This window comes from Perognathus longimembris, chromosome 24 (assembly GCF_023159225.1).
Source record: "Perognathus longimembris pacificus isolate PPM17 chromosome 24, ASM2315922v1, whole genome shotgun sequence".
Taxonomy (NCBI): domain Eukaryota; kingdom Metazoa; phylum Chordata; class Mammalia; order Rodentia; family Heteromyidae; genus Perognathus; species Perognathus longimembris.
The window spans coordinates 18345934-18362988 of NC_063184.1; the positions used below are offsets into that span (position 1 = coordinate 18345934).

Here is a 17055-nt window from a genome sequence, read left to right on the forward strand (position 1 = left end):
AATGAGGTCCCTTTATAACTACTCCAAAATGTGCTTTCAAAACAAAAGTGGAAAGCACTCTGGTCCATTCTCTAGAAGGATCTGATTCTGTTCAAAACTCATCCTGACCTTTTTGTTGAAGAAGAACAAAATAATGTAGTAACAAAAACACAAGTGGCTGCCAAAGGAAGAGAGTGAAAAAAAAAAAAGTTCCTGTAGAGACTGAAACAATAAATCTCCTCTCTGCTGAACTCCCAAAGGGAGTGTGTGTATTTCCTCCTGTTCTTTATCAGAGCCCCCAAAATAAGTAGGAATGGGAAGTGGCAGCTTACACTCGACATATCTTTTCCATTTGCTAGTAAGACCCTACCAAGCTGGGAGGAAGGTTTCCTAGCCTTATTCTGGAGAAAGAAGCCACTGAGTTCAATCCACAGGCACCATGCAACTGCTCCAGTTGACCACCGCTTTTCTTCTGCTGTGCAATCTTTGCAGCAGCCAAGACAGTTCAGGTATTATTTTCTCTTATTCTTCTGTCAGGGTGTGTGTGGGGGGGAGGGGGGAGGCACGTTAGGGATGACTACTGGAAGGCTCGGCCTCAGTTTACCAGGAAGAAGCTTTCCCCTGAAACTTTAATGCAGGCTTCTCTTTGCTCAGTAGAGTGTTTGGATATTGCCTTAGAGCTCAAGGAGTGTGCTTTACAACAAGGAAAATATTGGCATTCACTAGAGGGAAATGCTTGCTGGTACAATAGCCCTGATGTGCATTGAATGGAAATACAGAGGTACACACACACACACACACACACACACACACACACACACACACAACTAGAGGAGTGGCTAAAAAGAATAATATTTCTTTAAATATGTATTCTTTTCAGATATAGGTCCAGAAATAAAATTGTCACATATGGGCAGTGAAAGGGTGCACTTGGAAATACTGCATTGCCAATGCCAGCCTGTTACTATTCTCAAACATTTTTCAGCTTTCCTGCAATAAAGATGCCTAAGGAATGAATCTTCATTCACTATTAAGTGAATCATAATTATCTTTTAAGTGAACGGGAAAGAAGAAAGTTTATAGACTTTTGTTACAAAATTGCATCTATCTAAACATATATGAAAAACATTTCATATAATTTTTCAGGAGTTTAGAGATATAGAAACCCTCAGATGGAAGATATATATACTGCCTATATTAATGAACAGTTTAAAAATGTTGGACACTTAACTCCTCCTGAGTAATTCAACATAAAAAGTTAAGTTTAATCAATATTTATTAGGCTTCTACCAGCTCTTAGGCAGTGCAAACAATATAAAAATGAGAAAGATGCCTTTGCACAGTGGCAAATGTACTCCTGGGAAAAATAAACAAGTAGTTATAATACAAGACAGATTTAATAATTTGTGAAAGGTGAAATGCAAACTATCATTTGAAAAAAGAGAGATTGATTCTGATTCTCAGACATGGGGGATTTTTTTGAAAGGTCAGTTATAATTTTATTTTGCTTGTGCTCTTTTCAAAAGTCTTCTGCCTATGAAATTCTAATTTATAGTAATAATGTATAGATGGAGCATACCTCTTCTTGAACAATGTTTTATCAGTAATTTTTCAAAATATCTGCATATTTAGGACAAATTTCAAAGCACTTCAAAGTCATATATTTGCTTACTTTCCATCTTGGAATTTCCAGAGTTAAGTTGCAGCAAACATCAAAGCCAGGAAGTTTAACTTCCAAGACTTTCAAGGCTTTGACTTTTTAAAATAAAGAATATTTATGAGGTGCCACAGAAATCAATGTGCTAGCTTACAAAGAACTGTTTGTTATGCATGAGAAAAATTGATAAGAATCTCAACAGCTTGAAAAATATTGCTCCTAAATATATACTTGGTTAATATAATTTCTGAAGGTCTAGGTTAGGCTGTTGGCCATTCTAAGTCTACAGGCATCAGTTAGTATACTACTCCACTTGCATTGTTCAATACAGAATGGATTACATGTCTTTCTGAAAACAATATGGAAAAACGTCAATAGAATCAGCTCCAAAACCATTCCTTAGAAAGCTCATGGGCTGTGAATGTGGCTTAATGGTAGAGTGCTTGCCTAGCATGTGCTAAGCCCTGGGTTCGATTCCTCAGCACCACATACAAAGAAAAAGCTGGAAGTGGCACTCTGGCTCAAGAGGTAGTGCTAGCTTTGAGCAAAAAGAAGCCAGGGACAGTGCTGAGGCCTTGAGTCCAAGCTCCCGGACTAGCCAAAAAAAGAAAGAAAACTCAAAGGCAGAGGACAACTTCTTGGCGGAATTTTCTATGGTCCATATTGGGAAAACACCAACCTCTTTTTAGCAAACAAGCAACAAATTCACCTTTTCTTTAACCCATGTAAGATCACTTCTCATTTGATATCATCTCAGTTACCCAGTAACTTCAACTATTTCAACTTCTGTAAGCAAGCTTCTTTGCCTATCTGTAAAATAAAATTAAGATTAAAAACATAACTCTACCATTTATTTTCGAAAAGGAAGTTATAACTCAGGAGCATAAATAGACCATCTGAGTTGTCCTTGAAGGAACTGGACGACATTTTCCTATCTGCATGTATGACTTCGTTGCATCTGTCTCTGCCTGTTTTATGTTTCCTCGGCAGATTGGGCACAGGAAATGGAGAATTTCCTAAGCAGATCCAGTAGCTTCTTTCTTTACCCCCTTGTATACTAAAAACACACTGATTTAAGAGCTTTCCTTATTAACCAAACTTGGAATAATTAACACATTTTATCAGCAGAGTTGATGATTTCAGGAGAGAAGCATTCCATCTGCCTGAAATTCACAAATTGTCAAACAGATGCATGCTTTTTACTTCTGAATAATAATCTTTTAGCAAAATTGACTATTTTCCCTTTCCTTCTCATGATTTTGTTAAGTCTCAAGTTTAAGTAAATACAAGTTTTTGTGCTTTTTTTTTGTCAAAAATCAAAGGAATCTTTCTACAGGGCACTGAATGACTTTTCTTACTTGGTTGGTGGTATAATATTTTACAATGTCCAATTTGGAAAGCTGTTCTTTTGAAATATGTATGGGAGGTTCCTAAAAGGAAACAGCCATTCTTTCCTGAGTTTTCTAAATTGCATTTAAAACTGAACAGACCCCTACAGTGGCTTTTAAACTCCTTCGACTGTTAAGTCTTGATCGATGAGCTTTTGATTGTTGGAACTCAGAAATTAAAAGAAGGATTTCAAGAGAAAGGAGGCCATGGGAACAATATGCATTTCCTTCTCAACTGTCATAGGCTGTTAGAACTTTAGATGAACTTAGGAGAGATTACAATGTTTTATGAATTTATAGTACAGAACAGATACCATTTTATTGGTATCTAAAGGACTTAATTGCTAGGAGAAATTCATTAGTTAGTGACCTAATGTTCAGTTTCAGGAAACAAACGTTTATTAAAGGCATTGTAAGCAGATACTATATTAAACATTGTAGGCTTATAAAGATCAATAAGACACATCTCTTGCTCTAGGAGTGGGAAAGGGAAGAGACTCTCCCCAGAAACTGTATATTTGATTGTATAGTGACCCTTAAGAGGTAAATAAAGAATGGAATGTAGAGAAGTTGTAAACAAACTCACAAAATAGGCTTGAAGTGTAGAGATATCATATAAGTCCTTATATAAATTTGTAGATTATGAGGAGCTTTGAAAATTTGAAGATCAGGAGGCTTGAGATTAATAGAATTTCTTTGTAAGAACACTGAAACATATACTGGTCTAAAAATAAAAGGAAGTCACATGTTGGACACATGTTACACATTAAGGATTAGAAAATAAGGTTGGAACTATGGTGTCACTAAATACTAAATACCAGGATGAGAAACACGTATATACATTACTAGCAGCTCAATGGTAAAGTACAGGCTGAAGAAAAGAGAGGATTTGAATTAAATTCCTACTGACCCCATAAAAACAAGTAAAATACTGACTCACATGGTTAATTTAGAGCCTATACTTTGTTTGATAATAGGCGTTATATGATTAGAGCTCCAAGTTACAAAAATTAATCTGAATTAATTTACAGAATAGTAATCAGATGATTCAAATCTGGAGAAATAAAGGTTATCTGAGTTCAAATCTGAGGGCCTCTCTATTACTTGAAACAATGAGTCATATTTTAAGTAAGTTGAAAGTCTACAATATTCCATACTATTTATACTGGCAAAGAGATAGAAGGCTGAGGAGTGTAAAGATAGGTGATTTGAATACTAAATGTGAGCAAGTGGCATAGCAGCCAACATAACGAAAGAGGTGATAAGTCAAAGATAAAAAAAAAAGTGACTGATTTCAGATAGTGTGATTTTGAAACCCCAATAAGATATTCAAGTTTATATGTCCAATGGCAAATTAAAGTTGCTTCTTGAGTAGTAGGAACCCAGCTAGACCTGGAAGTGATGAAGAGGGACTGGGTGTTCTGCTCCAAAGATATCTTAGTTTTTAGCCCATTGCAACATTAAGACTATCTCTATATTATCTATTTATTCCCTCCTAGATGCCCAGATTTTTAAATCTTTTGACACATACTTTCTAATTCTACAATTATCAGGTATCTTCTCTACTCTGTTAAGAACCACTGCAGAAGAAAGAGCTGTATTTATTACAGTGTATCTATAAGCAAGATTTCTAAGCATACAATAATGACATAGTTGCCTGAATGAATGCATAAATAAAATTGTGTACTCTTTATTATTGTCATCTTTAATTTCTTTCTGTGTCAATCACTAACAGCTTAACATCTTGTCTTATGAGCTGGTGTGAATGGTACAACATAACAAAGATAAGAGTGGATTATAGCCATTGAGGAAAGAGGATAAACAGAATTGGTTTAATTCCTCCTCTTTTTGGTTATCGAATGCTGATAGTTACTTAACATTAGAAATGTTTAAACAAATACCCTGTGCTCAACCAGCTTCTCAGAAATACCAAATGGCTTTAAAAATAAAAAGAGAATTTAGAATAAAAACGAATATTCCACATTTTTACATTATCTGTCGTTTTAAGTAAATTGAGTTACTTCAGAGTAGATCATTTTAGTTAATACTTTGTATTTACTAATAGCTTAATTTGCACCAATATACCTAACCTGAAATGGGTGATCTGTTACAGATGTAATCAAGTAGTGTGGAAAAAAATCCAATGGGAAACCCATTCCCCAAACCATTTCAGTAGAATTCCTCACTAACTTGTTTAAAAATAGTTCCTACCCCAAAATAGAAATGATCATTGTAGAATTTCTATTTTCAGAAGATTCATAGTAGTTGCCAGAAACAAATTCCCTGGCAATTTTTATCTTGAGGATTGTAATTGCTCAGGGGACTGAGGAAAATGATTCCTGTTTGCCGGTTTCGGCATGCTTTTCATAGGCTAACTGACTTTTTCCTCTTCATTGGTGAAGATACATCCTAAGCTCAGATAAATATTTAAACTTACAATTATCTAATCCCTGTTGCTTAGATTCTTTTTTAGCAACCAATTGCCAACTTCCTCTTCATCATTAAGAACCTTTTGAGATGCACATTTCTTAACATTGAATATTCAAGGAGAAATAGACCATAAATGATATCCCATTCCTATGCTGTCTACTTCCATGCATCTGAAGCCCACGGGTCATTAGAGTGTTCTTGGTTTAAAACTAAGAATGCCTGTTGAGGGTTAGAAGTTCTCTCAGGAGACAGACTTCAAAGATGCTCAGTGAACAAACAAGATCCTTTTATCCACAGAAGAAACATTCGTGATGTGAGTTGCATTTAGAAAGTTACATGTATATGACTCCTAAAAGTTGGGCAACCCTTGAAAAGCATGTTGCATGTGTTGAAGAATGATTTATCAGTAGAGTTATTCCTAACTGTTCTCTAAATAGAAGCAGTCACCAAACAGTGCCAGACACTTGCTGTATCTTTTCCTACATCTTTCCTGGTCATAGATATTCTAGCCATTGTGGTGGCAACTCTGTATGCAGAGGTGTACCCGTCTTCACTTCAGTGCATAGATTCTGCTTTCTCCTTAGTGCTATTCTGATACCAACATATGTTCCACAGTTCCACCTGGTACTGTTAGATGTTTGAGGAACATTAGCATTCCAAGGATAGCTCTTGACCAAGGTGGAGGAGGGAGGCAATGAATAAGTGCCATCTCCGTGATCCATTCTGCCTTCACTCCTTCCCCTGGTATTACATCCTTTGGTAAGCAGAACCGTGAGTGCATCCAGCCTTCATTCATGCTTTACTTTCTGGGGGATTTGGGGATGTTTTTCTAGATGGAAATCTTTGGGTGTAAATGAGAGTATACACCCCGATATAGATTCCAGTCTCTCTGACACTTTTAATAATAGGTGCTAGCATTCTTCCCCTTTATTGAAACGAACTGAAATGTGTTCATCAATCTTTGGTTAAAGAATCTAAGCAATATTCTCAGTAGGGCCTGTTCTAATGACATCATTCTTCAGTTTGCAGAGACTCAGTAATGAATTATACTGTGAAGTAAGTAGTCAAGAAAAGGCCAATGAAGTTGCTTTTACTGAAATTAGAAAGGATTTTTGATCTGTTTCTTCAGTCTTCTTTTGCTTGAAATCTGCATTAATTATGGCAAAGAGAATGGGGAATTATGGCAAAGAGAATTATGGCAAAATTATGGCCAGAGAATGGGGATCATAATTGGATGTGCACCAAGTCAACCTGAAGGTGCATGGTGCCATCTGTAAACATCTCCCAACGGTGCCAGGCACTTTATATGCACTGCTTTCCTCACATTTCAATTCCATCTGTATTATTCCTGTTTAAGAAATGGATTCTGGGCCTGGGGATATAGCCTAGTGGCAAGAGTGCCTGCCTCGGATACACGAGGCCCTAGGTTCGATTCCCCAGCACCACATATACAGAAAACGGCCAGAAGCGGCGCTGTGGCTCAAGTGGCAGAGTGCTAGCCTTGAGCGGGAAGAAGCCAGGGACAGTGCTCAGGCCCTGAGTCCAAGGCCCAGGACTGGCCAAAAAAAAAAAAAAAAGAAATGGATTCTGAGCTGGATGCTGGCGACTCAAACCTATAATCCTAGCTACTCAGGAGACTGAGATCTGAGGATCATGGTTCAAAGCCAGCCTAAGAAGAAAAATTCCCATGAGAATCTTATCTCCAATTAAGCACTCAAAAACCAGAAGTGGGGCTGTGGCTCAAAGTGAGGAAAAGAGCTCAGGGCCCAAGCCCAGGCTCTGAATTCAAGCCCCACAAATGACAAAAAGAAAAAAAGACAAGAAAAGAAATGGAGGACTAGGAACAGTACAAAGTTAAGTTATACTTGGATTGTCTGACTAACAACCAAAACCAAGGCTGATTAATGGTCTTCAAAACATTCCCAGAGCTGTGGCTGTAGTGGTAGAGTGCTACCCTTGAACAAAAAGAAGACAGGGACAGTGCTCAGGCCCAGAGTTCAAGGCCCAGGACTGGCAAAAAAGAAAAAGGAAAAAAAAAACTTTCCCAGAATGAGGGAACAGAAGACATTGCATGAAAGGAAATGTCTATTCATTATCTGACTCATGTAACTGTAATCCCTCTGTATATCACCTTTGTGATAACAGTAAATTATTACAACCAATAAAAATAAATAAAGATGCCTTCATTTGAAAAAAAAAACCAAACAGATCAAAAAACCTTCCCATGGCTGGCTATATTGAGTTTTTTCATAAAAAAGAATGGGGTCAGTGGGTGCTCCTGCATGCTTTCCTAGGCAGTCAGGAGGCTGATATATAAGTAATGTGGTTCAAAGCTGAGCCGAGGACAAATCCATGAGATTCTTGTCTCCAATTAACCAGCAAAAAGCAAGAAATAGAGGTGTGGCCTATTTGTGGAGTACCAGTGTTAAGTGAAAAAGGTAATAAGATTATGAGATTCTGAGTTCATGCTCAAATACCAACACACACACACATACACACACACACACACACACACACACACACACTAATAGGGTTAGAGACCTACCACTCAGAAACTAAAAAGAAATAATCAACACTAACCTTATTAGTGTCACATTTATAATATCCGAGAGTCAGACTAGGCTCAAATTCCAGCTCTGGCACTTAGTAGTTGTGTAAACTTGAGCAAATTACTTAACTCTCACTGTTGTAAGCTGAGGATATGGGTAGTCCTGCCCTCACAGATATTTGAATATTTGTACCAGGTAATATACATAAAATACCTAGAACAGCAGGCATGCGGCCAATACTACATATATCTTGCTGAGTTTTGAAAGTCAGAGTCAGATAATTTATTATATTCCATCCTTTAAATAAATTCTAAGTTGGTTTCAATTAGAATCAGCAAATATTTAAGTAAGAATAATGTTAATTTTCACAGGCTAAAATATATGCACATGCAAAATGTTCACAAGAGAATTAATATAGGATCCTAGAAAGATGCTTTCTAAGAATATATTTAATCACAATATATGCAGGTATAATCTGATAGATGCAAATTTATCGTCTCATTAGAATGGCTTTCAAATTTAAGTCATAAAACTTACTCTGTGAATTAACTATTCAAATTAATGAGCAAATAGTGTTTGTGTTTGATGAGAACGGTAACTTTCTAGTTTGAAAAAGTCAATATTCTAAATACTATTTCTTCTCACAAAATATTGAGCATTGTTCAGTCTGAAAAATGGGATATATTAATGGAAGAAAATATGATCTTGATGTGAAAACTAAGTTTGTATTTAACTTCTTTTATGCTAATCCTCTTTTGCTTCATTTTCTGGGTCTAAAAGTCAGAAAAAAATGTGCTGACATACCATTGGTTCTATACAACAAAGAGAAAAAAATCACAGAACAAATCACACAACAACAACAAAATACACTATCTCTCTTTTAGTCACAATCCCTTTCCATATTTTTCCTAGCTCTTTCACAACTAAATGGCCTTGTGTTGAGTTAATTCTTGAGTTATTTAAACACACACACACACACACACACACACACACACACACACACTACACAGAAAGGACATTTAATCACATATTGAACTTATTTTTAACTGCAAAGAAAAAAATTTTTTGTGTGGTATGAACTGTGAAATTGCCCTTCTAGGGAGTTGGGCAAGTGTAAGGTCACAGACAAACCCCTCCTGCCTCTCATTGTCTCAGAGCCATGAGTGACACCACTGGCCAACCACAAGAGCTCTCTCAGAGTCTTTCTGAAAATCTAGTTTTAAAGAGGAGACTCACCTTAAAGCACAGAATTAACAGATTTCAACATTTGTAAATAGTGACTGCACTACTGAGATGACACTATTGAGAACAATATAATTAAGTAGTGTAAATCACTTTTTAATTCTTTATATATTCTCCTTTCCATATCATTTTTCTGACAACTTTGTGTATTTGGTCCACATTTTTAGTCAATTAAGATTTTAAATTCTATAATAAAACCCAAATGACAGTACTGGTAATCATTTAAACACCTCTTAACAGACCAACTTGCCGTCCAAATTTGTGTCTGTCTCCAGGGAGCAAGAACAAAACTAAAATGATCTTTTCCAAGGAGAAGAAAAAAACATGGAGATGAGCACACAGTGGAGGTTTAGTAATTAATCTTTGTGTTAATGTGGAAAACTGTATTTCTCCACATGCCAGTGGAGTTGAGAATACCTAAGGCATTTCTGGATGTATTTTTAGTAACTAGAGGGGAATATTTATTTTTATTCTTGGCCTAGGTCATGGAGAAGCTGTGAGTTTTATTTAGGAATACGTCCTTCATTGGTTCAGCTTATTTGACTTGCTGTAGAAAGATGACCTCCATCTTATTTTGTATAAATAGTAGGAAGTGCCTACCTCTGGGTTATAATGTCTGTCCCAGTCAACCAGAATGCTGTGACTATCTGAATGCAAGTGTTGAATCACGTTGCTCGAAGAAAAAGTTGTCATCTATATCCTGTAAACATTTTCCAGTTCATTCCGAATCATTTTGGCAAGATTAGTCCCAACTTCCCTGGGATAGAATGTAAAATTAAATTTAAATTGGAAATACTCATAGATTTCATAGTTTGCCCCTCTAACTCTAAAGTATCTTGATACATTATATTTAATCTTTTTTTTTTTTTGGCCAGTCCTGGGCCTTGGACTCAGGGCCTGAGCACTGTCCCTGGCTTCTTCCCGCTCAAGGCTAGCACTCTGCCACCTGAGCCACAGCGCCACTTCTGGCCGTTTTCTGTATATGTGGTGCTGGGGAATCGAACCTAGGGCCTCGTGTGTCCGAGGCAGGCACTCTTACCACTAGGCTATATCCCCAGCCCTATATTTAATCTTGCATGAAAGTAAAGGTATCAGATACTGCGGTTTTTCTCACATTTTACAACTTACATTGATCAGCAAAATTCAAAATACTGTATATTCTATTAATATAAAACTTACAAGTTTGTTCTTTGTCAAAAATACAAGCCCCTGCAATAATACAGTATTTCTTTGAATATTGCGTTTTAAATAGAAACTTTAGCTAAAAGAATTGTATATATTTGGTAGTATAATAAAATCCCTATACTGTTTCTCACTGACCCCTGGCTAATATCAGAGCTAGCATGTGTGTGTGTGTGTGTGTGTGTGTGTGTGTGCACGTGTGTGTGCATGTGTGTGTGTGCATACCCGCACATGCATGAATACCAAGACTCCTTAATCCTCATTAACAGGGGCCACAAAAAGGATTCAGAGAGAAAGAAGAGAAGGATTGAGATAGGAGAGAAAACCAGACAGACACGTAGACAGAATTTTTTTTAATATTCAAAACAGATCCCCAGAGGACAAATGAATTTACAAAAGCTGACAGAAAGAGAGAACCTGTCTGAGCACATTGGGATGGAGACATGGGAAGATGCACTAATTGCTCTAAAGGCTTGATGAGATTATGTGTGCTGATCTTTGGCCTTCCTTTTGCTGATCCTTGGCTTTCTTTCTCACCGTGACAGCTCTTTCCAGCCCTTCTTCACATCCCCTCCATCCTCTGCCCTTCCTTACAAGATGAGATAAGCAGAGGTGTTTGTTTTTCAAAGAAATGATTAGTCTCCTTCGTTCAGGGAAAATTTTGATAGGAATTCAATGTAATCTAAATTATTTTTACTTGTCCTAGTAGAGGATAATAGGAAACTAGATTTGGCCAAGACAAATATTATTTGAACTACTGAAATCTCCTGAGGCCAATGCTTACATTCCAGCTTTGTTTGGCAGCTCCTCTGCCCCCTATTTCTTATAAAACCTTGTTGATTGCTTTTATTTCTACTATTATTCTCTCTCTTGCTTCCATTTACACTGACAGACCCTGGGCCTTGAGAGAATTAACCATGTTTAATAGAAAATTTGGTTAAGGAAATACCTATAATATTCCTTTCAAAGTTTCAAGTGAGGTCAGCATATGTTAGCTAATCCACATAGAAAAATGTCTTATATTCTTGAGAAACTGTAAGGACTTAGAAGAGTTTGAGAGTGTGAGGGATTCAATGACTAGCATTAATATCTTGTAGGCATGAAAAGAAATAGAGAAAGTGTGAGATTATGAACCTGGATTGGATGTGAATAAAAATGTCCAGTATTTGAAAATTGCACCCTGAAATTTCCCAGTTGGTTTATTTATAAATCGGGATAAGACAGAGTAAGATAGAGAGTTTGATATTCTGTCTTCTAGAATACAAAATCTAGCCACCAGGAAAAAAGGAAGGAAGGAAGGAAGGAAGGAAGGAAGGAAGGAAGGAAGGAAGGAAGGAAGGAAGGAAGGAAGGAAGGAAGGAGAGAGGGAGGAAGGGAGGGAGGAAGGGAGGGAGGGGAGAGGGAGGGAGGCAGGGAGGAAAGGAGGGAGGGAAGGATGTGTTTTCTTGTATCATTCACTTGGACCTGAGGTATGCAGGCACCTTTAAATGGGAGAATGGCTTCTCTCCTACAAGCACAGTGCACTATGCCTTACATGATCCCATTCTCTCACTTGATCTCTACGAAATATCCAGCTCATGGAGATGTCAGTTTAATCCCTTTATGGTAACTGGAGTATTTAATCTAAAAATTGAGTGTGTATGTTAATGTACTCTGTATTTGTGATGAGTTAATCGATATTGAAAGGCACAGTTCTAAAGCTGCTTCTCCCAATTAGGCTTGCTCGCTCTTTCTCAGAGTTCTTTTTATTATTATGGATGCCAATTTTGTACAAAATAAGATGTTTCATTATGAATTTACCTATACATGTATATAATGCATTGTGATTTTTTGTCCATTCCTAAAAAATACACAGTTATATGGGAAATTTAATTTGAAAAGCATTCTCAGTTTAAAATTATAATGTATAATCCTAATTTTCAGTACGGTTAGCTTCCCTGAAAAGTTACACATGACAATCAAGTAATAAATAACTCTGGTTTTACATAAACCCATGCAGAGAATAGAAAATGATGGCTCAACTCTCTCATTTTCTCTGTATAGTTAATGTGTGATTGAAGGCTAACACTGACAGAGATAAGAGAATACTGTTGTCCTAGCTACTCAGGAGGCTGAGATCTGAGGATCGAGTTTTAAAGCCAGCCCAATCAGAAAAGTCCTGGTGAGACTTTTATTTCCAATTAACCACTCAAAAACTGAAAGAGGCACTATGGCTCGAAGTGGTAAAATGCTAGCCTTGAGCATAAAGAAGCTCAAAGAGAATGCCCAGGCCCTGAGTTCAAGTTCCACAACTGACCATAAATCCATCACTTAATCAATCAATCATATCATCATTTCAATAGATACAGAAAAAAAATGACTTATTCAGATTATTGTGGATAAGAGCATGAAGGAAACCAAGGCCAAAAGGAAAATTTTCCCAATCAAATCCAGTAGCCTCAAAAACTTATAGCACTTCTTATGAGTTTGTCCCTTTGAGAATGGAAACAGCACAGCCTCTCCCCAACTGTTAGCTTCGTAAATCATTGTATCTTAGCTAGGGCTAAAAAGAGAAGAAAAAGGTATTACAAGAACTGCAAAGGGAAAAATTACAACTGGTATTATTTTTAGATGTTAAGATAGGATCATACAGGTAGAAAATCTGTAAGACTTTACTGACAAATTATTAGAATTAAAGAGTCCATCTAGGCTTCTAGATAGCTGTATTTTGCAGATGCAACAGATATCAAAAAGAAAATTGAATAACATTTAAACAACATCAACAATTAAGTAATCATAAATAATTCTAGTAAAAGACATGCATAGTTTCTATGAGAAGAATATAACTTTATTAAGCATCATCAATCTGAATTCTTTTAATTCCATGTCCATTGATTAAACAACCCAATCTGTGGAATAAGAAAATTGTATGCATTTCCATTAGCAATACTTGAAAGTAAAAAATTAAAACAACCAAATCAAAATAAAGCTGGTAGACATTGAGGTTTCACCCTTGCACAGAATAAAAATACAAATACATACAACAAACTTAAACTTTCATTCAGCCATTATTGATTTTCTTCCAGTCCCACTCTCTTATTCTGCTGTTAAGTTCTCATTAAATGTTACTCAAAACCTTCCATATAAGACTTACCTTTGCTTAGGTTTGCTGCCATTAATAGATGTCTTTCTACAGGGTATCACTGCCTCTGATTGTTCTAGCAGAGGCACTTGCCATCTTTAATGAGTTAAAGGGCAGCTAGTATATTTGGCTTCTTCCTAGACTGAAGACTGATACTGATTTGTGCCACTCCACATCCCTAGTCTCCAAGCAGGCCTTCCAGATGTTGCTGATGTGCAAATTCAAGCTTTCTACATACGTTTCCTGGTGCTGAAGGCAGAATGTTATTAGCTGAAACAACGTTTAAAATTTTCAGAGAACTATTTAATTCTATTTAAAAGTTTCCCCAACCCTATCTAATTCATGGTAGGAATACATTTTAAGAACTCATAAAACATTTATTTAAAGCACTTTCTAAGCAAAGCCATGTGTTTTGTTTTCTAGTGAATCAGTTCAATATTGAAGAACAATATGTATAAATATAGACTTACATATTAGTTTATAATTAATAACAGTATTTCCATAGTTGCTTATCAATTTGAGAATCCACAATCTTGTCTGGCTTATCATTACTACCTCCCAAAGACCAATATGTAATATGTTAGTATGTTCAATGTATAATAAAAGTGACTGCTATTTTTTTATTAACAAAGTAAACACTACGTGACATCTATATATGAAACAATCACAAAGATTCTCAATAAGAGTTGTTGTTCATTAAGGAGTGGGGGGAAACAAAAAAACAGACTGTGAGGAGGTGTACTAGTGGTAGATTGAGCTAGCAAAGAGGGTATGAGAATGAATATGCTTGAAGCATGTATAACAACAGAACAATGAAACCTGCTGAAAGTGTTTTTTGTTTTTGGGGTTTTTTTTGGCCAGTCCTGGGCCTTAGACTCAGGGCCTGAGCACTGTCCCTGGCCTCTTCTTGCTCAAGGCTAGCACTCTGCCACCTGAGCCACAGCGCCCCCTCTGGCAGTTTTCCATATATGTGGTGCTGGGGAATCAAACCCAGAGCTTCATGTGTAGGAGGCAAGCACTCTTGCCACTAGGCCATATTCCCAGCCCTGTTGAAAGTGTTTTAAGAAAGAGAGAACGAGAGAGAAGGAAGGGAGAGTGATAGCAGTTAGATTTATTGGAATAATCTTCCTCATATAACTAATGTATGTTAATAAAAAATTAAAATAAACTGACTTGACAATTGAACTTACAAGATTAACAAGGAAATAATTCTTATTCTCCAACTTGAAAAATTGAATATTGATTTCCAAAGTCTAATTAACCTCTGAAAAAAAAATTGTCATCAAAATGTGGTCTGGAGGACAGTAAGAAATCCCTGAAGAATATATTTTCAAACTGTAGTCATAAATTAGCCCTAAATAATATATTTATTTACATTATTTTAAGTAGCAGTAAATAACGTAGTAAATATGGGCACAATTGTAAGATATATAGTCAAATTATACTCATAGGAGAAATGAGTAATGAATGCTTCCACACAGCACCAAAATACAGCAGCACCTCAATACTGTATTTCAAGAAAATGACTGTTCAGCATGCAATTGTGTGGGCTAGGAACTACACAGGTTGTACTACTAAGGAAAAGAATAGGGATGGAACTACTCAGAGAGGCCTTCTATAGGCTGCACAATTTGAGTGTTAAGGAAAATAAGCATTCCTCATATTCTCTCATGGCTTTCTTGAATAAAAAGAGGAATAACATGACCAGACCAACAGAAATTTTTAAAACTTCCACAGTCAAGAAAGAGAAGGGAAAGCAGCCTGCCTGGTTGGAAAGTAACGAGAAATTAAAGGGAATAGATTTCAAGTCATAAATAAAATGTTCTTCTAGGAACTGTGCTGGTGGTTGCCGCTCTCCCTGCGTGATCTTTGAGATTCCATAGAGCAGTGACAAACTCCTAGTTCTATGGAAAAAGCAGTGGCCATTAAAAGAGCATGATAATGTCATAAAAATAAACTCATCAGTAGATTGAGCAGGATATAGTGTATGTGTAATGTTTACATACACACAGATATTTAATTAGTTAAATGGGTACACATAGAACATGAATCAAGCTAAGAGATTACACAGAAGGAGAGAGAAGAATGGGAAAATAAAGATGAACAACTGACATATCAAAAGTCTATGAAATGGGCTGGGGATATGGCCTAGTGGCAAGAGTGCTTGCCTCTTATACATGAGGCCCTGGGTTCAATTCCCCAGCACCACATATACAAAAAATGGCCAGAAGGGGCGCTGTGGCTCAAGTGGCAGAGTGCTAGCCTTGAGCAAAAAAAGAAGCCAGGACAGTGCTCAGGCCCTGAGTCCAAGCCCCAGGACTGGCAAAAAAAAAAAAAGAAAAAAAGTCTATGAAAGCTGCATAGAAAAACTCAACAAAACTGGATGACCATTTGCTGTGATTATCCTAGACATGTGTTCATTATTCCCAATGAAGGAAACCATACAGTCTATGTTTCTTTGGGTTTGGCTCATAGCTCTAGCTATGTACATATGAGCACATAAGATGATGCTCACTCAGCAAATAACTCCAAGTTCTGGAAACAAGTGGTTTATCGTTGTTGCTGTTATTTTCAACATACCATGTGAAATTATGCCTTTTTCTTTTGTCTTTCTTCCCTATGTTTTTATCCCTGAAGTTACTGTAACTGATTTTGGTACCCTGGATATTGTATATACCTTATTGGAACTAGGGAAAGGAAGGGGAACATCAGCATGGAGAGACAACGGCTAAAAGAACCAGTGCAATAGCAATTTTTACAAAACTATATGCTGTAACCCAACTGTGCAACTCATGGCGAGGGGGAGGAGGGAAGTGGGAAGGAGTAAAGAGGGGAGAAAAAAAATGAGGGAGGAGGTAAAAACGTGGACAAGAAATGTAGTCACTGCCTTACATGTGAAACTGTAACCGCTCTGTACATCACTTTGACAATGTTTTTGTTTAAAAAAGAGGGTGACCAATAAGAGAACAGGAGAGAAGAGAGACTCATGGGTGGGTGGGTTCTAGGGAGAAGGGGCTGTGTGGGTCCTTGAATAGTGTTGACATGGATTGTTTACAACTAGAAAATGGAACAAGGAAACCTGTTTGGGGTGCTCTTTCTTAAAGGGAAGGGGGCAAGGCCAGTGATAGGGTGAAATCAGAGCCAGCTCCATCTAGTTCTCAGCCAAACACCTTCCATGCCCGCGGGTCCATTTGCAGATGCTGCTGTGTTCTGTTTAACAAACTCAGCAAGGTAACGCTGCCTTCCTGTCCTCCCTCCCCCGCTTCCCTGTGGAGACAGGTGACTGAGACACCTGTCCACACTCCGGGCCTGCCAGGCCTGGCGCGCCTGCCCACCGCACAGATGGCTGGAAGCTTGCAGAGATTCCTCCTGCTACTCATCTGAAAATTTCCCTTTCTGTGAGAGTCAAGATTTTCTTGTTACTTAATCCACCACAACCAGTCCACATAGGAAAGCTTTCTCCAAACGTTTGTTCTTCCTGTAGTATTTTATATGTCATTGAAAATG

At 37.2% G+C, this 17055-nt stretch overlaps 1 protein-coding gene across 3 annotated transcripts in view; it reads left to right on the forward strand.

Moving 5' to 3' along the window:
- Positions 1-274: 274 nt before the first annotated feature.
- Emcn (endomucin) overlaps positions 275-17055 on the forward strand; it is a 58109-nt gene continuing 41328 nt past the window's right edge. Inside the window, exon 1 of one of the 3 annotated variants that reach the window (XM_048333397.1) lies at positions 275-488. In XM_048333397.1, the coding sequence (XP_048189354.1) occupies positions 419-488 (70 nt within the window). In that variant the 5' untranslated portion in view covers positions 275-418. The remainder of the gene's footprint in view (positions 489-17055) is intronic. The other 2 variants (XM_048333396.1, XM_048333398.1) reach the window with 2 other exon arrangements.